We start from the raw sequence: 24,144 nt of genomic DNA, 5'->3' as shown, positions 1-24,144 counted from the left end.
GATCTTATTGAAAGATATAAGATTCCGAAGGGGCTTGACAGGGTAGACGCAGAGAGGATGTTTCCCCTCGTGGGAGAATCTAGAACTAGGGGGTATAATTTCAGAATAAGGGGTCGCCCATTTAAAACGGAAAAGGAGGAATTTCTTCTCAGAGGGTCGTGAATCTTTGGAATTCTCTTCCCCAGAGAGCTGTGGAGGCGGAGTCATTGAATATATTTAAGGTGCAGATAGCCAGATTTTTGAATGATAAGGGAGACAAGGGTTATGGGGAGCGGGCAGGGAAGTGGAGTTGAGGTCAAGATCGGATCAACCATGATTTTATTGAATGGCGGAGCAGGCTCGAGGGGCCAAGTGACCTACTCCTGCTCCTACGTCTTATGTTCTTATGTTATGTTAAATGGCGCCCCGGGAGCGGCCGGCCTCACTGTGCGCAACCCCTGCAGCAGTCGGTATCATCGCTCAGCGCTGCTGCAGGGTGCCAGGGGGAATTTTTCTCCCGAGGCGCTGCGCCCAGGCGCAGAAGATCAGGGCGATACCCGGTAGCGCCACCGCTAACCTCCCGCAGAATTTCGTGGGAGGTGCTAATGATGGGAAATTCGCCCCCAAAGCGACATAACCTTAAAATCAGCAGGCCATTCGGCAGAGAAGTTAGGAATCACTTCTTCATGCAAAGGGTGGTAGAAGTTTGGAGCTCTCTCCCACAAGTCTGGCAGTCAAACTCCAAGGGTTAAATTACACAAACTAGGGTTGCATTCCCTGGAATTTAGACGGTTGTGGGGTGATTTAATCAAAGTTTTCAAGATATTAAGAAGAACAGATAGGGTAGATAGAGAGAAACTATTTCCGCTGGTTGCGGAGTCTAGGACTAAGGGACATAGCCTAAAAGTTAGAGCCATGCCATTCAGGAGAGAAGTTAGGAAACACTTCTTCACGCAAAGGGTGCTAGAAGTTTGGATCGCCCTCCCACAAAAATCAGTAAATGCTAGCTTAATTAATCATTTTAAATCTGAGAGTGATAGATTTTTGCAGGCCAAGGGTATTAATGGATAGGATTACAGGTCAGTTATCATCTCATTGAATGGCTGAAGAGGCACGCGGGACTGAATGGCCTACTCCTGTTCCTATGGAGGAAAAATTCGGTATCGACCATATTGGGCCCTAACTTTAGCACCGGGCGTTAATTAACGCCGGCGACCGCGAAATTGAGTTTTAGCAGCCCAAGAGGGAAGTGGAGCGCTAAATCAAGCGCCACTTCCTTCTTAGGGTGCTAACATTGGAGAGCAGGGCGGAGACTTCAGCAGTGCTGCACACTGAGCCGCCGCGTTCAAAGGCTCCTTCCCTCCCTTAAAGGGAAGGGCCATCGCTGCAGGCTCTGCAATTTAAAAATTACCTACCTGGATCACTAAGGCAGCTGCGATCCTGCACGATCAGCCCGGAACTCAAGCAGAGTGCCCGGCTGATCGATTGCAGGCAGGAACCCGCAAAAAAAACTACAACAGGAAAGGTACGTTTTTTTTTTTATTTACCTCGGCCACCTCGCCTTTAATCATCGCCCCTGAAGCGGCCGGCCGCCCCGATGCATGCCTCCTGCAGCTGTCGGTGTTTTCGACCGGCGCTGCTGCAGGTGGCGAAAGTTGATTTTGGGTCTGGAGCATTTCCGGGGCGATGCGCACGGTGATGACGTCACAACCTCCGGGTGAAGGAGATCGGGGTGCAACGCCGCGGCAAAACTCCCGTCGAAGATGGTGGGAGTCGATGTCAGCAGCACGCCCGGTCACAAAGCCATTTGCACCCCGTTAGTGCCCCCCGGGAGCGTTAACGGGAGGCGCAAAGACACCCAATTTCACCCCCTATGTTCCTATGAGAGAGTACTACAAAAGGCACGTGATAAGAACAAGGCTATGCTGGGAAGTAGAGGAGTTAGTGGCAACAGTACGAAATAGGAGAGATGATGGGAATGAGGCAATGACAAGAGAAACGGGAGAAAGACTGAAGGATGCAAAGGAAGGAGCGCTACACAGGAACCACAAAGTAGGAGATGGGGAGTTGGGGGAGGGACAGCAACCTAGCTGCAAAAGAATATAGGATCCACGGTGTGAATGTATGGTTGAGAATGGTTGTGGGGATATTCTGTAGGGATGGCAGAGAAGACTGCGGTCTGACCTCGACCTGAAACCTCTCTTAAGTCCTGGTCCCAATCCATGAGCCGAATTCTGCCCTCCAGTCCTATCTGGATATGCCACATCACGTCATACCAAGTCATATCACACCATGCCACACTATATCATGCACACAACAACTTGCATTTATATAGCACCTTTAACATAGTAAAACATTCCAAGGCACTTACTATGAGTGTTGTCAAACGAAATCTGACACCTTGTCACATAAAGAGATATTAGGACAGGTGACCGAAAGCTTGGTCGAAGATGTAGATTTTAAGGAGTGTCTTGAAGGAGGAAAGAGAGATAGAGGGGTAATTTCAGGACGTAGGGCCTAGGTAGCTGAAGACACGGCCACCAATGGTGGGGCAATGGAAATCGGAGGTGCGCAAGAGGTCAGAATTGGAGGAACGCAGATCTTGGAGGGTTGTAGGTCTGGAGGAGGTTACAGAGATAGGGAGTGGCAAGGATGAGAATTTTAAATTCGAGATGCTGCTGGACCAGGAGGCAACGTAGGTCAGCAAGCAAAGTGGTGATGGGTAAATGGGACTTGGTGCGAGTCAGGATACAGTCAGCAGAGTTTTTGGATGAGCTCAAGTTTAGGGAGGGTGGAAGATGGGAGGTCGGCCAGGCTAGCTTTGGAATATTCGAGTATCGAGGTAACAAAAACATGTACGAGCGTTTCAGCAGCAGATGGCCGCCACGTTACTTTTTTAATCCCACTCTGACTGTTTGTGTTTCTCCTTCATCTCTAGTTCCCAGTCCTGTTGTTTGTACTTTTTTTCCTGAGTCACACTTTGACTGTTTTATTTTTTTCCTACTGATGTTCCTGGTAGTTCTCTTTTTTTAAAGTCTAACTCCTATGTTTCTGTTGTTTATAGTGCCGCTCCTCACATTTGTTCACATATTCTCAAACCTTGCAGCACTTCCCGTCACTCAACTATAACCCCCAGCTGCCACTACAAGCTCTTTTGCACTCGCTGTCACCAAGCTCGGCACAGTCACATTTGTTCCACTTTCCTTCTCTGATGTTTCATAGCTCCTCAACACTGAAGCATGACTCCTCACACCACCTGCTCTGAGTATTACTTCAACTTCACATCATCATTTCAACCAGCAAAGAAACTGACATTCATACAAATATAAAATTGTCCAATTACTTTTATTGTATGACTAGCTGGAGTGCCCGGAGGGGGCAGAGGGGGAGGGGAGGGAGGGGGGGAAGGGAGGGGGGAGGAGAGGGGGGGTGGGGAATGGGAGGGGAGGGGGGGTGTGGGAGGGGAAGGGGTGTGTGGGGGGGAAGGAGGGGGGAGAAAGGGAGGGGGGGAGAATGGGAGGGGGGGAGAAAGGGAGGGGGGGAGCTAGCAGACACTTTCCCCTCTGCCGGTGATGGCTCCGCGGAGCTCCGTGCCACCCCACGTACTGACATGGCTCAGCCCGAGCCCCGGCCTCCTGAGCCCCGCCCTGCCGAGCACCGGCCTCCCGAGCCCCGCCCTCCCGAGCACCGGCCTCCCGAGCCCCGCGATCCCGCTCTCCCAAGCCCCGCCCCGAGCCCCGCCCCCCCGAGCCCCGCCCTCCCGAGCCCCGCCCCCCCCGCCCGAGCCAGCTTCAAGACCAGAGAGAGACGCTGCCGCGCAACTCAAGTCGCGCTCCGGGCGGAAGTTGACGCGCGCGCTGACTCCTGCCCCGCCCGCCTTTACTAAGATGGCGGCGGTGGCGACGCTCGGCTGAGGCCCGCCCCCTCCAGCCTTCACAAAGATGGTGGCGATCGCGGGCCTTTTGTTGATCGCGACGGGAGGTGCCTAGCTCGGGCGTGGCTGGGCAACAGAGGCCCAGGCTTCGCGGCCTGGAAAAACGGTGAAAGGTAGGAAAATTATAGAGGTTACAGAAAAGATTTACAAATTAATTAACTTTTTTTAAAAACAATTTGTGTTTTAAAAGCAACTTTTTTTTTGCTGGGAACGTAGATTTGAAAAGAAACACACAGAAAGTGGGAAAAAGAAATGAACAGTTTGGAATCAAGATGGCGGCCACTCACCTCAGTTCAGAACGATAAGGCCCGCCCACACATGCACCGATTAGTCGACCGTCATGTCACCGAAGCATAGGATTGGTCAATCGTCCTGTCACTCGGCTCTAGGAGGGCCCGCACGTGCGACGAACCCGCCCCCGCCACGCAGCGATTGGTCGACCGTCGAGTCGCTCGACCGTACAATTGGTCGACCTCGACGTCACTCTATTGCTAATGAGCGGATAATGAGATGCTAATGAGCGGAATTTTGAACGGTTTTTGGATACCGCGGGCGCAATTTTTGTCTCGCCGAAACGTAAATACGCTTACGACCGTTCCGGAATCGTAAGCTTTCTTTTGATGTAACGCACGTGTAGGTACGCTCTATAACTTTAGAGTGTATAGCCGGACAGACACACCGAAGGACAGACAGACAGATGTATCCTTTTACATATATATAATAAATAATATACTAGCTGGGGGGAGCCTGGCTTTGCCAGGGCTGTTTTGGGCCGGGCGGTTTAAATGGAGTGCCAGGCTTTGGGGCCTCTCTGTGTCCCTCTGTGAATCTGCTGCCGGGCAACATTTTAAATCGAGTACCAGGCTTTCAGGCTCTGTCTGTCTGTCCCTCTGTGAATCTGCTGCTGGGCAACATTTCTACCTTTTAATACCTTGAAAGATGAAACTGAAAGTACTTATAAAACGTTTTTGGTAAATCTTATGTTATTTTTAAAAGAGATACTAACTTTTTCAAAGCTGGATGATCAAAGTAGTTTGAGCTGGAAGCTGAAGTAATGGCAGTGAAACAATGGCTGCCAGATCCCTGAGATGAAAACGATTAGTCCCGCCCACACACACACACACCGATTGGCTAACCATCAGGGGACCGTACTGTAGGATTGGTCAATCGTGACGGCACAGGATTGATGGAACCTTGACGTCAGTCAATCAATGCTAAGTAGCAGATAATGAGTTTAATTTTGAAGGTTTTTTGCATAAGGCGCGAACAATTTTCGTGCAACCGAAAAGTAAATACGCTTACGAGCGTCCCGGAAGCGTAAGCTTTCTTTGGAGGTAACGCGTGCGTAGGTACGCTCTATAACTTTCGAGCGCATAGCCGGACAGACGCACACGTGAGGACAGACAGAAGGACAGACAGATAGACAGACAGACAGATCGGGCAACATTTCTACCTTTTAATACCTTGAAAGATGAAAGTGAAAGTACTTATAAAACGTTTTTGGTAAATCTTATGTTATTTTTAAAAGAGAAACTAACTTTTTCAAAGCTGGATAAGGAGAGTAGTTTGAGCTGCAAGCAGTGAAAGAATGGCTGGCAGATCCCTGAGATGAAAACGATTAGTCCCGCCCACACACACACTTAATACCTTGAAAGATGAAAGTGAAAGTACTTATAAAAGGTTTTTGGTAAATCTTATGTTATTTTTAAAAGAGATACTAACTTTCAAAGTAGTTTGAGCTGGAAGCTGAAGTCATGGCACTGAAACAATGGCTGCCAGATCCCCGAGATGAAAACGATTAGTCCCGCCCACACACACCGATTGGCCAACCATCAGGGGACCGTACTGTAGGATTGGTCAATCGTGACGGCACAGGATTGGTCGAACCTTGACGTCAATCAATGCTAGCAGATAATGAGTTTAATTTTGAAGGTTTTTTGCATAAGGCGCGAACAATTTTCGTCCGACCGAAAAGTAAATACGCTTACCAGCGTCCCGGAAGCGTAAGCTTTCTTCAGAGGTAACGCGTGCGTAGGTACGCGGTATAACTTTCGAGCGCATAGCCGGACAGACGCACACCCGAGGACAGACAGACAGAAGGACAGACAGAAGAACAGACAGATCGACTCCTTTATTATAGATATAGATAGATAGATAGATATACTAGCTGGGGGAGCCCGGCTTTGCCAGGGCTGTTTTGGGCCGGGCGGTTTAAATCGAGTCCCAGGCTTTGGGGCCTGTCTCTCTGTCCCTTTGTGAATCTGCTGCCGGGCAACATTTTAAATCGAGTACCAGGCTTTGGGCCCTGTCTCTGTGTCCCTCTCTCAATCTGCTGCCAGGCAACATTTCTACCTTTTAATACCTTGCAAGATGAAAGTGAAAGTACTTATAAAACGTTTTTGGTAAATGTGATGTTATTTTTAAAAGAGATACTAACTTTTTCGAAGCTGGATTAGCAGATTTTGAGCTGGAAGTAAATGGGGTTTTTAGCTTGAGGCAATGGCTGCCAGATCCCTGAGATGAAAACGATTAGTCCCGCCCACACACACACACCGATTGGTCAACCATCAGGGGACTGAACTGTAGGATTGGTCAATCATGACGGCACAGGATTGGTCGAACCTTGACGTCAGTCACTCAATGCTAATTAGCAGATGAGTGGAATTTTGAAGGTTTTTTGCATAAGGCAGCGAACAATTTTCGTCCGAGTGAAAAGTAAATATGCTTCCGACCGTCCCGGAACCGTAAGCTTTCTTTGGAGGTAACGCGCGCGTAGGTACGCCCTATAACTTTCAAGCGTATAGCCGGACAGACGAAACGTATGGAACTGCTTTTTATATAGAGTGCCCGGCGGTGCCGAGGCTTTTTCGAGGGTATGTTGTTGTTGGAAGAGAGAGCGAAGTGAGCGACTGGGGGGGGGGGGGAAAGAGAGAGAGCGAGCGACTGGGGGGGGAAAGAGAGAGAGCGACTGGGGGGGGGGAAGAGAGAGAGCGACTGGGGGGGGAAAGAGAGAGAGCGACGGGGGGGAAGAGAGAGAGCGACTGGGGGGGAAGAGAGAGAGCGACTGGAGGGGGAAGAGAGAGAGCGACTAGAGGGGGAAGAGAGAGAGCACGATTGGGGGGAGGGAGGGGGGGGAGGGAGGTGATTGTGGGTGACCCAGGAGTGATATCACAAAGTTTCAGTGTATGAGTTGAATAGCAAAATAAAAGATACTATCTCAGTCATTTAGAGGTCAGTTTAGAAATCAACAGTGAACATTTATGCCAATAATAATGTAGAACAATAGAACATTTTACAAAATGGTGGAGTTACAACCAAAGACTGAGTGAATACTTGTTCTGGTAAAGTTTTGCAGACCCAATGGGTTTGGTATTATACAGAGTGATTTTATAATCAATATAAAAGTATTCAACATTACACTGTTAAATGTGTTATCTTGTATTAGGTATGCAGCCTCTCATATCTTGTAGAGTGCTGTTGAGTTCTTCAAGTGCCCTCTTGTGGGTCTTTGTACACTCATCCCACACAATGACTTTAGACTTTGGAAGCAGCTCAGCAGTTGCTGTGCTAATCTTACACACTGGGTGTTGTTGTCTATTCAGATTCAGAGGGACAGGAAAGTTTGAGTGGGCAGTGCGACCTCCTTCCAGAAGAGTTGCAGCGATTCCTGATGAGGCAACAGCGAGTGGAATGAATTCCTTAGAGCAAAGGATCGCCACAAAGAGATGTCGTAGCCTTTTGGGGGAGTAAGACAGAGCAGCTTCTGTGATCGTTGGATGCCAACGAATGTGATCCTGAAGGAGTGCTCTGTTGCTGCAAGCTTTTACAAAGCAGGCACAGAGATGGCTAGTGAGAGTTTTGAGGTAATTAAATGAGGTTCAGTCAGCAACCTCATGGGAGGAGTAGATGAAGGTGAGAGCACTCTGTTATTGGAGAGCCTGTGGATAGACAACATTGTCTGTTTTTCCTGACGGGGTTAAAATGAACAGATTCTTGGATGCACCAACTCTGGAACATGCCACGTACAACTGGCCATGTGAAAAGCAGGGCGTGAGTAAGTGGATGCCAGCAACCTTCAAAGTCTGCCCCTGGGCCTTGTTGATGGACATAGCAAAAGAAATTTTCACAGGGAACTGTTGCCTTCTGAATTGAAAGTGTAAGTCAGTTGGTATCATAGGAATTGGAGGAAGGAGAACATCCTCCCCCCTGGCACAGCCTGACATGATGGTAGCCTCAATGCAATGATGCATGAGCTTTTTGACTGCCAGTCTGGTTCCATTACACAACTTTGGTGGAGATAAGTTTCTTAGGAGCATGATGGGGGTGCCTTCCTTCAGTACCAGTTTGTGAGGAGGCGTTCCTGAAGGCTCCAAGTCGTTGAGGAACTCAATGGGGTAATTTACCGCATCATCAATGTCACAAACAGTATCAATGCTTTTGTAAATGTGCTCTTGGCCAGGGAGTTTTTGAAGAAGGATCTTGTTTATCTCGTTGACAATATAATTCCTGGGTGCAAGTATTGACCGTTCACACAGCCAGTTGTGATCTTTGAAGTGATTCACGAGGTTTGGATACACGTTTGATATCAAGTCATCAACTGTTTTTACTTGAGTGCCAAAGTCTGGGGGAATTGTGATTTGTCTACTGCTGTGAATGGGCAACTTTCCTTCTCCCAATTGTAGTAGAAGTCGCGCAAATGATTCTGACATCTCATCACCATGCATATGAACACGCATGTTTGTCGTCAAATGGACTGTTTGCACATATGGCCACAGATGGGATTTCTTGAGACATGCATTGATTTCATCCGCTGCTGTTCCTCTGGGGACAACTGGCAGGATTTGGCAGAAATCACCTGCCAGCAACAAGGTGATGCCACCCATCAGGATATCGTTGCCTCTCAGATCTTGAAGAGTTCTATTGAGTGCTTCAAGTGCCCTCTTGTGGGCCATTGTACACTCATCCCACACAATCAATCGAGACTTTTGAAGCATCTCAGCAGCACCAGTTCCTTTGCTAATGCGACACACTGGTTCTTCTTGTCTTGTCAGATCCAGAGGCAGAGCAAAGGTTGAGTGGGCAGTGCGACCTCCTTGCAGAAGAGTTGCAGCGATTCCTGATGAGGCAACAGCCAGTGCAATGAATCCCTTAGAGCGAACCGTGGCCAGCAAAAGATTGATCAGGAATGTCTTTCCTGTTCCACCAGGGGCATCGAGGAAGATAATGCCAGGAGTGTTGTTTTGCACCATATCGAGGAGCAACCTGCAAGTCTGTTTCTGCTCTGGAAGCAATTTAGGCTCAGTGACTGTAACAAAGGAAGTCAGTTCCTCAACATTGTAGGTGGTTTCTCTGAGGACCTCTCTGCTGAGACCTGGAGAATCATTCCTATTGGGAGATGGAACGTTCAACTGAGTCAGAGACTTGCCAGACAATTTCAAAGTCTGGTCCTCCAAAAGGATCAATGCCTGATTGTACATCGCAACAGTGTAGTTGAGTGCCATTGTAGGGTTGGCTCTGGCGAGTTGGCGTAAGATGTCTTCTGTGAGGCAGTCTTTGTGATCTGCCCACAATTGCTTTGGGTTGGAAGGTGTGCAGAAGGCAATTATAAGGGCAAAGAGTTTCCGTAGGCGATTGGCGGGGTAACACAGAGCAGCTTCTTTCATTGTCGCATCCCAATGACTGTCACCCTCAATGAGTCCTCTCATGTGGCAAGCTTCTTGAAAAGACTCACAGAGACGGCCATCGACAGTCTTGAGGTCATTAAATGATGTGGGGCCAGCAACCTGATGGAGGAGTAGACGAAGGTGAAAGCACTCTGTGTTGTTTGGATGCACCGTGTAGACTCTGCCAAGTGCATCTGATGAGTACACCCCTGTATGACCAGGAACTTCCTTCTGACCTGCTCCAGGGCACCGAGGCCGCCATGTTTTGTTTGTCTGCCATGTGTAGTACTTCGGCACCTGATGATAGAGAAGTGTCTTAGCAAAGTCATTCGTTTGGCACAACTGAAAGAATGCTGTAAGTTTTGTCTTTGGAGGTTGCTCGGCACGTTGGCTGGCATTTTCAGGTCGGAATAAAACCCTTTCTCCATTTTCCAAGTGAACATCCAATTTAGTGACAGTGGGGTAATGGTTGTGGATGTCAAATCCAAAAGTTCGCCAGGCTGCCTCATTGCTGTAGATGTAACGGCCCATCAGATGTGTGGTGATCTCATCATTTTGATTCTGCTGTCCAGCTGCTTCAAGATCAAAGACAGCTTGGTCACTGCCCTTATGGAGGTACTTGTACACATATTTGATAGACTTAACTGAGTGGCAGTACTCCAAATTGATGTGACATTTGAAGAGCCTGGATAGGAGTGGACAGTAAGGAACAATCCAACGGTTGTCAACTTCAAATGTCTGTCTTTGCTGTGTTGTCTGAGTTGACGGACCAGGTTGACTCGAATGGCTAGATTTTTTAGTTCGCATTCTTATCTCAGTGTTGAAACCTCCACTCTCTTTGCCCCTTCTCCTGTACAAAGGATAGCCATCATCCCCATGCTGAGTTTCTTCGCGGAGTGGCTTTGGGTACCGTTTTGTACATGCATTGTTTTTCATGCAGGGAGAAAAAGGGTTGTGTCGCCCACAAGGACCGTGAATCATATGTTTTACAACAACATCAAACAGGACTGGATCCTGGTCCTTATCGGGTAGCTCTGCAGAAATGAAGGAATCAACTTGATTGGGGCGAATCTTTGCCTGAAGCCAGAGTAACAGATGAACATGAGGAAGTCCTCTCTTCTGCCACTCAATGCTGTACATGTAGCAATTGTGTGCACCAAAAAGTTTGCCCGCAGTCAGCAGTTTGAGCAGTTTTTTAACTTTGAGGTTGAAGACCTGTGCTATGAGTACCAGCTTTGGGTGGGAACTCCTGCCATTGGGGATTGCAAGTCATGGTGATGAAGAGGTCAGGTCTGCCATAGTTTCTGACATAGGTCATGGCATCTTGCGTGTGCTCATGCATGTACCTAGGACCTCCAACGAAGGTGGATGGTAGGATGACCAGTTGACCAATGTCCTCAGTGTTGCCATCATTGGCCACAGCATCTCGTAAGTGTATATAGTCTGTGACTCTCAAATGATTTTGGTTATGCCGGAACCAATTAAGCCGCTCTCCTTCTATTTTCGCAAACATGTCAGTGAGGAACTGCTGTAGAAGTCGTCCACACTGAAGCAGGTGGTTTGAAGCAGTTTGTCGTTCCATCAGCCTGTATGAATAGAATTCCATGGCAGAAACCATCTTTTGCCTTTGGGCTGTAGGTGGCACACCAGTTTCGGGGTCAACATGTGGGATCTTGTTATAGACATCGTATCCATCTTCCCCATGGCAAAACAAAAGCGGGTATTGCAGAGGATCATATGACCTTGTGAAGCTCAGAAATTCTTTTGAGTGGACCACCTCTAATATGCAAGACAATGTCCCGTTGGTCAAATTCTTGGCCCACAATGACAATGGCTACCTCATTGGTGGTCGGAGCATTGAAGCGTCGCTCATGTTCACCTGCAGGAGTCTTGTCAGCTTTGATGACAACTTTAAGGTCTTCATTTGTTGTTTCTTCGATGGCTGTTTTGAAGTCTTAACATATGGGTTTTGGTCATGAAGCATCCGCTGTAACTCAACCAAAGTTGTTTGCTTGATTTGGTGTTGTTGTGCGGGCAGAACAGCAGCTTCCCTGCGGCGATTGGCTTGCTCTTCGTCGTCACCCAAGAAGTAGATTTGCAGAAACTGAGGTCTTTCGTTTGGGAGAGGAAGTAGTGAGCCAACTGTATGGTACACCTGTCCATGAACTTTAAAAGTTGGGGAAAATCCTGATTCACGCACTCTGTTTGCACCAAAAGAGGTCATTGCAAAGCAGTTGTTGTACTTTCTGATGTGAGTGAGGAAATGTGTTGAAGCTGGATTTCGGCCGAACAGAAGTGAGTGTAGGGGTTCAGGCGGAGCTGTTAGTGTTGGAAGTTTAACCTTTCCTCCATTGCAGCATATCCCAGCAATTTCTCCTTCCCACTTCAGAGCGCCACAGTGACGGCAAATGACGCTCATGTTGCCAATGATGACTGTGTGGTCTGCTTCATAATCGATGGTGGGTGTATAGGAGAAGGCTGCTTCGACCCAATGATTCCAAATGTCAGATGTGGCAATAGCCCTGCGTCTACTATCGGATTGGTGACGTGACCGAGTCTGCTGAGGAGTCTCGGAGGCTCTGGCTTGGGTATGGGCCGCCCGATCAGAATGTTGACGTGCCTGACTCTGCTGAGGAGTCTCGGAGGCTCTGGCTTGGGTATGGGCCGCCCGATCAGAATGTTGACGTGCCTGACTCTGCTGAGGAGTCTCGGAGGCTTTAGCTTGGGTATGGGCCGCCCGATCAGAATGTTGACGTGCCTGACTCTGCTGAGGAGTCTCGGAGGCTCTGGCTCGGGCATGGGCCGCCCGATTAGCAGCTTGACGTGCCTGACTCTGCTGAGGAGTCTCAGAGGCTCTGGCTCGGGTATGGGCCGCCCGATCAGAATCTTGGCGTGCCTGACTCTGCTGAGGAGTCTCGGAGGCTCTGGCTCAGGCATGGGCCGCCCGATTAGCAGCTTGACGTGCCTGACTCTGCTGAGGAGTCTCTGAGGCAGTGGCTTCGGCATGTCTTTGTCTGTCAGCAGTAAGGCATCCCTCAGAATGTTCAGAAGTCTCAGCTGATCCAGCAGCAGCATGTCTGATCAGCGTGAAGGCGAGCCTGTCTCTGCTGCTCAGTTTCAGCAGCTCTCTGTTCCTTTTTCCGGGAAGCATCGGAAGGTTTGCGTCCAAGTCTTGTACGTTTTCTTGGGGGCATTCTGTTATGAAAAAAGAAAAAATAAGTTTTCTATATACAAATGAGTGTGTGTCTGTCTGTCTGTGGGGGGGTGGAGAAAGGGAGAGACCTGGGGGGGGGGGAGGGAGGAGGTGGGGGGCGAGAAGGGAGGGGGGAGGGAGGAGAGGGGGGAAGCGAGGAAAGGGGGCGAGCGAGGGAGGGGGGAGGGAGGGAGGGGGAGAGGAAGGAGGTAGGGAGAGAAGGGGGAGGGGGGCAGGGAGAGATGGGGGGCAGGGAGAGAGGGGGGGCAGGAGAGAGAGGGGGCAGGGAGAGAGAGGGCAGGGAGAGAGGGGGGGCAGGGAGAGAGGGGCAGGGAGAGAGGGGGGGCAGGGAGAGAGGGGGGGCAGGGAGAGAGGGGGGCAGGGAGAGAGGGGGGCAGGGAGAGAGGGGGGCAGGGAGAGAGGGGGGCAGGGAGAGAGGGGGGCAGGGAGAGAGGGGGGCAGGGAGAGAGGGGGGCAGGGAGAGAGGGGGGCAGGGAGAGAGGGGGGCAGGGAGAGAGGGGGGCAGGGAGAGAGGGGGGCAGGGAGAGAGGGGGGCAGGGAGAGAGGGGGGCAGGGAGAGAGGGGGCAGGGAGAGAGGGGGGCAGGGAGAGAGGGGGCAGGGAGAGAGGGGGGCAGGGAGAGAGGGGGTCAGGGAGAGAGGGGGTCAGGGAGAGAGGGGGGCAGGGAGAGAGGGGGCAGGGAGAGAGGGGGGCAGGGAGAGAGGGGGCAGGGAGGAGAGGGGGCAGGGAGAGAGGGGGCAGGGAGAGAGGGGGCAGGGAGAGAGGGGGCAGGGAGAGAGGGGGCAGGGAGAGAGGGGGCAGGGAGAGAGGGGGCAGGGAGAGAGGGGGCAGGGAGAGAGGGGGCAGGGAGAGAGGGGGCAGGGAGAGAGGGGGCAGGGAGAGAGGGGGCAGGGAGAGAGGGGGCAGGGAGAGAGGGGGCAGGGAGAGAGGGGGCAGGAGAGAGGGGGGGCAGAGAGAGAGGGGGGGCAGAGAGAGAGGGGGGGCAGAGAGAGAGGGGGCAGAGAGAGAGGGGGGCAGAGAGAGAGGGGGCAGAGAGAGAGGGGGGCAGAGAGAGAGGGGGGCAGAGAGAGAGGGGGGCAGAGAGAGAGGGGGGCAGAGAGAGAGGGGGGCAGAGAGAGAGGGGGCAGAGAGAGAGGGGCAGAGAGAGAGGGGGGCAGAGAGAGAGGGGGGCAGGGAGAGGGGGGCAGGGAGAGGGGGGGCAGGGAGAGAGGGAGGCAGGGAGAGAGGGGGGGCAGGGAGAGAGGGGGCAGGGAGAGAGGGGGGGCAGGGAGAGAGGGGGGGCAGGGAGAGAGGGGGGGCAGGGAGAGAGGGGGGGCCCGAGGGAGAGGGGCCGCGAGGGAGGGGGGGCCACAAGGGAGGGTGGTTGGGCGCGAGGGAGAGGGGCGCGAAGGAGAGGGGGGGCCGCGAGGGAGAGGGGCGCGAGGGAGAGGGGGCGCGAGGGAGGGGGGGCGCGAGGGAGGGGGGCGCGAGGGAGGTGGGGGGTGGAGGGAGGGAGGGGGCAAGGGAGGGGGGGAGTGAGAAGGGGTGGTAGGGAGGGAGTCAGGGGAAAGGGGGTCAGGGAGAGGGGGTCAGGGAGAGGGGGGGAGGGAGAGGGGGGGAGGGAGAGTGGGGGGGAGGAGAGGGAGGAGGGGAGGAGGGTTTTGAGGGGGTCAGGGAAACACCAAATTTTTTTTTTTTTTTTTTTTAAACGGGTGTTAAGAAGATGGGAGGCCATCTTGAAAGTTTTTTTAAAGTTTTAAAAAGCTGCCACGGAGAACGAACGCGCAGTCTTGTGAAAAAACCCCAAAAAAAATATTTTTATAAACGGCTGCTAAGAAGATGGGAGGCCATCTTGAAAGTTTTAAAAAGTTTTTAAAAAGCTGCCACGAGAACGAACGCGCAGTCTTGGTGAAAAAAGCAAAAAAAAATTATGTTTGTTAAAAAATGGGTGTTAAGAAGATGGGAGGCCATCTTGAAAGTTTTTAAAAAGCTGCCACAGAGAAGGAACGCGCAGTCTTTGTGAAAAAAACAAAAAAAAATTTTTTTTTTTTAAACGGGTGTTAAGAACATGGGAGGCTATTTTGAATGTTTTTTAAAGTTTTTAAAAAGCTGCCACGGAGAGAGAACGCGCATTCTTGCTGAAAAGACCAAAAGTTTTTTTTAAATGGCTGTTAAGAAGATGGGACACCATCTTCATTGTTTTTTAACGTAAAACAACAGAAATTTCACTCACTTCTCAATCCTCCAAGTGACTCACGTGTACTCAGGCCAGTGTCCGTCTCTTTGTTGATGAAAGAAGGCTAAGCTAATGTATTTATAGACTCTGAAGGATCAGGCCCCACCCAGACAATAAACACACAGAAAGTGAGAATAAAGATGGCGGCCACTCACCTCGGTTCAGAACGATAAGGCCCGCCCACACACGCACTGATTGGTCGATCGTCATGTCACCGAAGCGTAGGATTGGTCAATCGTCATGTCACCAAAGCGTAGGATTGGTCAATCGTCCTGTCACTCGACTCTAGGAGGGCCCGCCCGCACATGCGACGAACCCGCCCCCGCCACGCATCGATTGGTTGACCATCGGGTTGCTCGACCGTACGATTGGTCGACCGTCGGGTCGCTTCACCGTACAATTGGTCGACCTCAATGTCATCTATGCTAATGAGTGGATAATGAGCGGAATTTTGAATGTTTTTTGGATACCGCGGGCGCAATTTTTGTCCGGCCGAAATGTAAATACGCTTACGACCGTTTTGGAATCGTAAGCTTTCTTTTAATGTAACGCACGTGTAGGTACGCTCTATAACTTTCGAGTGCATAGCCGGACAGACGCACACACCGAAAGACAGACAGACAGACAGATCGATCCGTTTATATATAGACTAGCTGGGGAGCCCCGCATTGCGAGGGCAATTTTGGGGCGCGAGGGCAATTTTGGGGCATTTGGTCTCCCTGCCCCTGTGTGTCCCCCCTCTCCGTGTCATGTCCTCGCCCTGTCCTATCCCTCCCTCCCCTCTCTCCCCTCCCCTCTCTCCCTCCCCTGTCTCCCTCTCCCCCCTCCCCTCCCCTGTCTCCCTCTCCCCCCCCACCCCTCCCCTCCCCCGCTCCCCCACTCCCCTCTGTCCCTCTCTCCGGCCCCTCCCCCTGCCTAGCGCCTGAGGTCCGGTGCCGTTGCTGAGGTCCCCCGCGTATCGCGCGGCTGATGGACGGCCGCTGCGGGCGGGCGGGCAGCGCATGCGCGGTGAGTGTGGGCGGCGCATGCGCGGTGAGTGCGGGCGGCGCATGCGCGGTCAGTGCGAGCGGCCCGCGGGAGCCGGCAAGGCCGTTAGCGAGCGGGAAACTTCGGGCGGCACGCCCGCGCTCCGTCCGCGACACCTGAGAGGGGGAAGTAGAGAGAGACAGAGAGGGAAGAGGAGAAGGGGAGAGAGGGAAGAGGAGAAGGAGAGAGAGAGAGGGAAGAAAGAGAGAGAGAGAGAGAAATTTTTTCAGCTTCAGGCCCCGAGTCCCCCCTGCGCGAGGGTGAGGAGGAGGGGGGGGGGTTGCTAAACACAATATAAAACTCAAATAAATTGTTAATTAATTGCCTAACACATAATTGAAATATTTACCTTAGTTCCCTAACACACAGAAAGTGTGGGGGGAAAAATCGTGGAAAATCAAGATGGCGGCCACTCACCTTGGTTCAGAAGGATAAGGCCGCCCACACACGCACCGATTGGTCGACCGGTCAGGTCACCGAAGCGTAGGATTGGTCAATCGTCGAGTCACTCGACACTCAACTGTAGGAAGACCTCGACGTCACACGGTCGCTAATGAGATGCTAAGGAGCGGAATGCTGAACGTTTTTGGGATACCGCGGGCGGGATTTTTGTCCGGCCGAAACGTAAATACGCCTATGACCGGTCCGGAATCGCAAGCTTTCTTTTGAGGCGACGCGCGCGTCGGTACGCTCTGTAACTTCCAAATGTATAGAGACCAGGCGGACAGACAGACAGAAGAGCCGCTTTATATATATAGATAGATAGATAGATAGATAGATAGATAGATAGACTAGCTGGAGTGCCCAGTGGTGCCGAGGCTTTTTCGAGGGCATGTTGTTGTTCGAAGAGAGAGAGAGAGAGCGACTGGTGGGGGGAAGAGAGAGCGCGACTGGTGGGGGGGGGGGGAAAGAGAGAGAGCGACTGGGGGGGAAGAGAGAGAGCGACTGGGGGGGGAAGAGAGAGAGAGCAACTGGGGGGGAAAGAGAGAGAGCGACTGGGGGAAGAGAGAGAGCAACTGGGGGAAGAGAGAGAGCGACGGGGGGAAGAGAGAGCGACTGGGGGGAAGAGAGAGCGACTGGGGGGAAGAGAGAGAGAGCGACTGGGGGAAGAGAGAGAGCGACTGGGGGAAAGAGAGAGAGCGACTGGGGGAAAGAGAGAGAGCGACTGGGGGAAAGAGAGAGAGCGACTGGGGGAAAGAGAGAGAGCGACTGGGTGAAAGAGAGAGAGCGACTGGGGGGAAGAGAGAGAGCGACTGGGGGGAAGAGAGAGAGCGACTGGTGGGGAAGAGAGAGAGCGACTGGGGGGAAGAGAGAGAGCGACTGGGGGGAAGAGAGAGAGCGACTGGGGTAAGAGAGAGAGCGACTGGGGGGAAGAGAGAGAGCGACTGGGGGGAAGAGAGAGAGCGACTGGGGGGAAGAGAGAGAGCGACTGGGGGGAAGAGAGAGAGCGACTGGGGGGAAGAGAGAGAGCGACTGGGGGGAAGAGAGAGAGCGACTGGGGGGAAGAGAGAGAGCGACTGGGGGAAGAGAGAGAGCGACTGGGGGAAGAGAGAGAGCGACGGGGGGGAAGAGAGAGAGAGTGACTGGGGGGAAGAGGGGGGAAGGGGAGGGGAGGGGTGAGGGGGAGGGGAGGGGAGGGAGGGGGGAGGCGGGGGGAGGGGAGGGGAGAGGGAGCAGGGGGGGAGGGGAGGGGAGAGGGAGCGGGGGAAGGGAGGGGTGGGGGAAGGGGGAGAGTCCCCGAGCCCCCCCCCCCGATCTCCCGAGGCTCCCGCCCCCCCCCGATCTCCCGAGGGCTACCCCCCCGCCCCGATCTCCCAAGCCCCGCCCCCCGATCTCCCGAGCCCTGCCCCCCGATCTCCCGAGCCCCGCCCCCCGCCCCCCCCGAGCCCTGCCCCCCCAATCTATCGAGCCCCGCCCCCTCGATCTCCCGAGCCCTGCCCCCCCCGATCTCCCGAGGCTCGCCCCCACCCCGAGGCTTGCCCCCACACCCCGACGGCTGCCCCCCACACCCCGATCCTCCCGAGCCCCCCGCTCCCCCCCAGGCTCTCGCCCCCCTCCGATCTCCCACAGGGCTCGCCCCCCCCGATCTCCCAAGGCTCGCCCCCCCCGATCTCCCGAGGCTCGCCCCCCACCGATCTCCCGAGGCTCGCCCCCCCGATCTCCGCGATCTCCGAGGCTCGGCCCCCCCCCTCGATCTCCTGAGGCTCGCCCCCCCCGAATCTCCGAAGCTCGCCCCCCGATCTCCCGAGGCTCGCCCACCCTCCCCCCCGATCTCCCGAGGCTCGCCCCCCGATCTCCCGAGGCTCGCCCCCCTCCCCCCCCCGATCTCCCGAGGCTCGCCCCACCTCCCGCCCCCCCGATCTCCCGAGGCTCGCCCCCCCTCCCCCCCCCCGTATCTCCCGAGGCTCGCCTCCCCCCCGATCTCCGGAGGCCCGATCTCTGGAGCCCCGCCCCCCGCCCGAGCCGGCTTCAAGAGCAGAGAGACCCCGCCCCCTGCCCGAGCCCCGGTTGCCTTGGTAACTCTCCTCCCCTCTCCGCCTCCCGATCTCCGGGCCTGGGCCTGAGCGGCCGGTTTGCGTGAACAAAGACCCTCCTCACCTGTCACGGAGTTGAAGTCTCCGAAAGTGGCCACGGTGCCCCCGGGGCCTCTTCCCCCGCGCATTCAGGAGGCGTGGGGAACAGATGAGACTGGCGGGGGGGAGAGTGTAGACGCCGCCGTGCATCTGGCCCGCGGAGCTCCGTGACGCCACCGCCGCACCAGCCTTTAGTAAGATGGCGGCGGTAGCAGCGCTCGGCTAAGGCCTGCCCCTCCAGCCTTCACAAAGATGGCGGCGATCGGGGGCCGCTTGTTGACAGGGGCCGGGGGAGGTGCCTAGCTGGGGCGTGGGTGCAGAGGAGAGGCCGAGGCTTCGAGGCCTACCTGGAAAAACGGGGAAAGGTAGGAAAATTAATGAGATTAGATAAAAGATTTAGAAAGTAATTAAAAAAAAATTTTAAATATGTGTTTTAAAAGCAACTTTTTTTTTTTAAAGACGCAGAAAGCGGGAAAATGAAAGGAAAAGTTTGGAATCAAGATGGCGGCGACTCACCTCGGTTCAGAACGATAAGGCCCGCCCACACACGCACCGATTGGTCGACCGTCAGGTGACCGAAGCGTAGGATTGGTCAATCGTCCTGTCACTCGACCGTAGGAGGGCCCGGCCGCACGCGCCAGTAACCCGGCGTACGATTGGTCGACCTCGAGGTCACTCTATCGCTAATGAGCGGATAATGAGATGCTAATGAGCGGAATGTTGAACGTTTTTTGGATACCGCGGGCGCGATTTTTGTCCGGCCGAAACGTAAATACGCTTATGACCGTTTCGGTACGGTAAGCTTTCTTTCGACGTAACGCACGCGTAGGTACGCTCTATAACTTTCGAGCGCATAGCCGGACAGACGCGCAGTATATATATATATAGATAGGTAGATAGATAGATAGATATAGATAGATAGAGGGTGGGGGGGAGGGAAGAGAGAGAGGGTGGGGGGGAGGGAAGAGAGAGAGGGTGGGGGGAGGGAAGAGAGAGAGGGTGGGGGGGAGGGAAGAGAGAGAGGGTGGGGGGGAGGGGAGAGAGAGAGGGTGGGGGGGAGGGGAGAGAGGGTGGGGGGGGGGAGGGGAGAGAGAGAGGGTGCAGGGTGTGGCAAACCACTGTTTGTATTCCACTGTGTACATGCCTGGACATGCCTCGGCTGACTCCTCCCACAAGTCCTAGTATAAAGGTGACTGCTCCCCAGCCCTTTGTATTTCTGGACCGGTCGACCACTCGAGGCAGACCTTCATTCTTTTGTTAATAAAAGCCTTTAGTTACTCTCTTAACTCTCAGGTCTTTTATGAGTAATTGATAGCGCATCAATTTTATTAACAAAATTTTTATAATGGAGAAGATCCTCACACCAGCATGCCTGGACTTAGATCATCGGGAGGCGGACTCATCCACCAAGTTTACTCACTGGCTTAAGTGTTTCGAAAAATTCCTGACCGCCTCCGCAGCAATCAAATCGGACGAGGACAAACTGGATGTCCTGACCTCCAAAGTGAACCACCGAGCGTACTCGGTCATCCAAGACGCGACCTCGTACGCGGACGCCATCAAGCTCAAGGACCAGTACACTCGCCCAGTGAACGAAGTGTACGCCAGGCACCTTCTGGGGAGTCGTTAAACAACAACCTGGGGAATCGACCGTGGAATACCTTCAGGCACTGTCTGTGCTTGGCCGGGCCTATGGTTGTAAGGATGTAAAGGTGTGGTAAACCACGTTCACTATCGTATCACTGTTAGTAGTTAGCACTGTTCACCACTGTTCATTATAACTGTAATCACTGACCACTATTGTATCACGGTACGAGGTCGCCTCTTGCCACACTGCTATACCTGGGATGACCACTGCCGACTCCGCCTTGGCTCCACCCACCAGGCCAGGTATAAAGGTGAGCGACTGGCTGGTATTCTCCTGCTTGGATCGGATCACCCACGAGAGTGGGCTCTGTTATTTAGTCAATAAAAAAACCTTTAGTCACCTTCGTAACTCTTCGCCTTTTATTGGAGGAATTGATAGGTATATCCAAAGGCCGCCGTGTACACAGAGGAACTTATCCAGGACGCTTTTGTAGTGGGCCACAGATCCAATTACACCCGACAGCGACTGTTGGAGCAGAGTGACCTCAACCTCAACAAGGCCTCTGAACTCGCACTATCATTGGATGCAGCCTACCGGGGCATGGATGCCTACTCCTCTGCACCGTGGACGCCGCGGGGAATGACAGCCTGGGACACGGTAGGACCGCCTCATAGCGCCGTTGCCACCCCAGCCACACCCCAGCAACGGCCCAACTACCGCAGCAGTGTCCCAAGGCCAGACAGCAGTGCCCCAAGGCCAGAAATGCTACTTCTGTGGCCAGGCAAAACACCCCAGAGCACGCTGCCCGGCGAAAAACGCGATCTGCTCGGGCTGCGGGAAGAAGGGACACTACGCTAACGTCTGCAGGGCCAAAGCCACCCCGAACCCCAGCAGCGCCGCGTGTGGTGCCATGCGGGCCGCCATCTTGGGCCTCCCCGGCCATGTGCGAACCACCGGTACAGCAGCCATTTTGGACGCCTCCAGCCACATGGGGATCATGGACGCCGCCATCTTGGATGACAGCCGGAACGCAGCAGGCCCCCAACACCGCCTCATCTGATACCCGCAGCGACACACCGACCCCTACGCTGGCATCCGTTACACTGGACCAAGCGAGACCGCACCAGCTGGCCAGTTCCACAATGGACATTAAGGTAAATGGCCACGATACAATCTGCCTTTTTGACTCTGGGAGCACGGAGAGCTTCATCCACCCCCGACACGGTGCGGCGTTGCGCTCTCCCAGTCCTGCCTGCGCACCAGCGGATTTCTATGGCCTCCGAGTCCAGTCGGCGGACATCGGCGGCTACTGCGTAGTGACACTCGTAGTAGACGGGGCCGTGTACGATCATTTTAAACTTCTGGTCCTGCCCGACCTCTGCGCTGCCGTCCTGCTGGGGTTAGATTTTCAGTGCCACCTTAAAAAGTGTTACGATGGCGTACGGTGGACCCCTACCCCCACTCACAGTCCGCAGCCAAGCAGCTCCCAAATTGCCCGCCGCGCACCAGGTGCAACCTCTCCACACTCAGAGTCACCCCCCCCCCCCCCACTGTTTGCTAACCTCACCCCCGACTGTAAGCCCATCGCCACAAAGAGCAGGCGATACAGTGCCGGGGACAGGGTTTTCATTAAAACCGAAGTGGAGCGGCTCCTGAAGGAAGGGATTATTGAGGGCAGCACCAGCCCCTGGTGAGCCAGGTTGTGGTCGTTAAGACCAGCGAGAAGCAGCGCCTGGTCATCGACTACAGCCAGACAATAAATCGCTACACCCTGCTGGACGCCTACCCACTCCCCCGCATAGCTGATATGGTCAACCAGATCGCGCAGTACCACGTCTTCTCGACCATTGACCTGAAATCAGCGTACCACCAGCTCCTATCCGCCCTGAGGGCCGCCAGTATACTGCCTTTGAGGCAAACGGCCGCCTCTACCACTTCCTTAGGGTTCCCTTTGGCGTCACCAATGGGGTCTCCGTCTTCCAAAGGAGATGGACTGGATGGTAGATCAAAATGCGTTGCAGGCCACTTTCCCATATCTGGACAATGTGACCATCTGCGGCCGTGACTTGCAGGACCATGACGCAAACCTCGAAAAATTCCTCCGCACCGCCCAACTCCTGAACCTGACATATAACAAGGAGAAGTGCATATTCCGCACAAACCGCCTCGAGATCCTTGCTGTGTTGTGAACACGGAGTCATCGGGCCCCGACCCCGACCGGATGCGTCCCCTTATGGAACTCCCACTGCCCCACTGCCTCAAGGCCCTGAGAGGTGCCTAGGGTTTTTCTCCTATTATGCCCAGTGGGTCCCCTACTATGCGGACAAGGCCCATCCGCTGATCAAGTCCACCTCTTTTCCCTTGACGGCAGAGCCCGCTTAGCCTTCCACCGTATCAAGGAAGACATTGCCAAAGCCACCATGCACGCAGTGGACGAATCCATCCCCTTCCAGGTGGAAAAGTGACGCGTCCGACTTTGCCCTGGCCGCTACCCTCAATCAGGCGGGGAGACCGTGGCCTTCTTTTTCACGAACCCTCCAAGCCTGGAGACCAGACACTCCACTGTTGAGAAGGAGGCCGAGGCGATTGTGGAGGCTGTGCGTCATTGGAGGCACTACCTGGCCGGAAAACGATTTACCCTGCTCACTGACCAACGTTCAGTTGCTTTCATGTTTAACAACAAGCAGAGGGGCAAAATCAAAAATGACAAGATCTTGAGGTGGAGAATCGACTTTTCCACCTACAATTACGAGATCTTGTACCGGCCCGGGAAGCTCAATGAACCCCCAGATGCGCTATCGCGTGGCACCTGCGCCAGCGCGCAGATCGATAGACTGCGGGCCCTCCACAATGACCTCTGCCACCCGGGGGTCACCAGGTTCTTCCACTTCATCAAGGCCCGCAACCTGCCTTACTCTATTGAGGAGGTCAGGACCAATGACCAGGAACTGCCAAGTCTGCGCTGAGTGCAAACCGCACTTTTATAGACCAGACAGGGCCCACCTGATAAAAGCCACTCGCCCCTTCGAGCGCCTGAGCGTCGATTTTAAAGGGCCTCTCCCCTCCTCGACCGCAATGTGTACTTCCTCAATATTATTGATGAGTACTCCCGTTTCCCGTTCGCCATCCCCTGCCCGGACATGACCAGTGGCACGGTCATTAAATGTCTGAACGACCTCTTCACCCTGTTCGGTTTCCCCAGCTATATCCATAGCGACCGGGCTCATCGTTTATGAGCGACGAACTCCGTCAGTACCTGCTAACTAGGGTATTGCCACAAGCAGGACCACCAGTTACAACCCCCGGGGGAACGGACAGGTGGAAAGAGAAAATGCGACAGTTTGGAAGGCCGCCCTGCTAGCCTTAAAGTCTAGGGGCCTTCCAACCTCCCGCTGGCAGGATGTGCTCCCCGATGCGCTCCACTCTATTCGGTCACTGCTCTGCACTGCCACTAACGCCACCCCTGAGAAAAATGTTTGTCTTCCCAAGGAAGTCCACATCGGGGACATCGCTACCGCCATGGCTGACGTCCCCAGGGCCGGTCCTACTGAGAAGGCACGTGAGGACCATAAAACGGACCCCCTGGTCGAGAGGGTCGACCTCCTCCACGCCAACCCCCAGTATGCTTACATTGCATACACGGACGGGCGGGAGGACACAGTCTCCATAAGAGACCTTGCACCCTCGGGGGCCGCAGTAACCCACTACTCACTACCACCCCCCCCACGATCCGATATCCAGCCCCAGCAGACGGCAAGGCCTGGGCCCCGCGACCCGCTCGACATCTACGAGGACGACACGCCTGTGCCACAGCCCACGCAGGACTCGACGCCGGAAGCTCCACTACCCCTGCCGTCGCCACGCCGATCACAGCGGCAGACAAGACCTCCGGAGAGACTCCAATACACTAACTTTTAATACACTTCACCCCGCCGGACTCAATTTTAAACAAG

At 53.9% G+C, this 24,144-nt stretch overlaps 2 protein-coding genes across 4 annotated transcripts in view; both read right to left on the bottom strand.

Moving 5' to 3' along the window:
• LOC147116278 (uncharacterized) overlaps nucleotides 1-24,144 on the bottom strand; it is a 162,752-nt gene that overhangs the window by 124,696 nt on the left and 13,912 nt on the right. The gene's annotated exons all lie outside the window — the stretch shown is intronic.
• The window catches only part of cfap263 (cilia and flagella associated protein 263), a 58,098-nt gene continuing 46,559 nt past the window's right edge, over nucleotides 12,606-24,144 (bottom strand). The window contains exon 9 of the mRNA XM_085991066.1: nucleotides 12,606-12,771. Coding sequence (XP_085847192.1) covers nucleotides 12,694-12,771 — 78 coding nt within the window. The 3' untranslated portion in view covers nucleotides 12,606-12,693. The remainder of the gene's footprint in view (nucleotides 12,772-24,144) is intronic.

Source organism: Somniosus microcephalus, chromosome 6 (assembly GCF_052327205.1).
Source record: "Somniosus microcephalus isolate GS21.2 chromosome 6, FLI_Smic_1.0, whole genome shotgun sequence".
Lineage (NCBI taxonomy): Eukaryota > Metazoa > Chordata > Chondrichthyes > Squaliformes > Somniosidae > Somniosus > Somniosus microcephalus.
The sequence above is the reverse complement of the archived record's forward strand: the minus strand, read 5'-3'. Positions and strand labels throughout refer to the sequence as shown.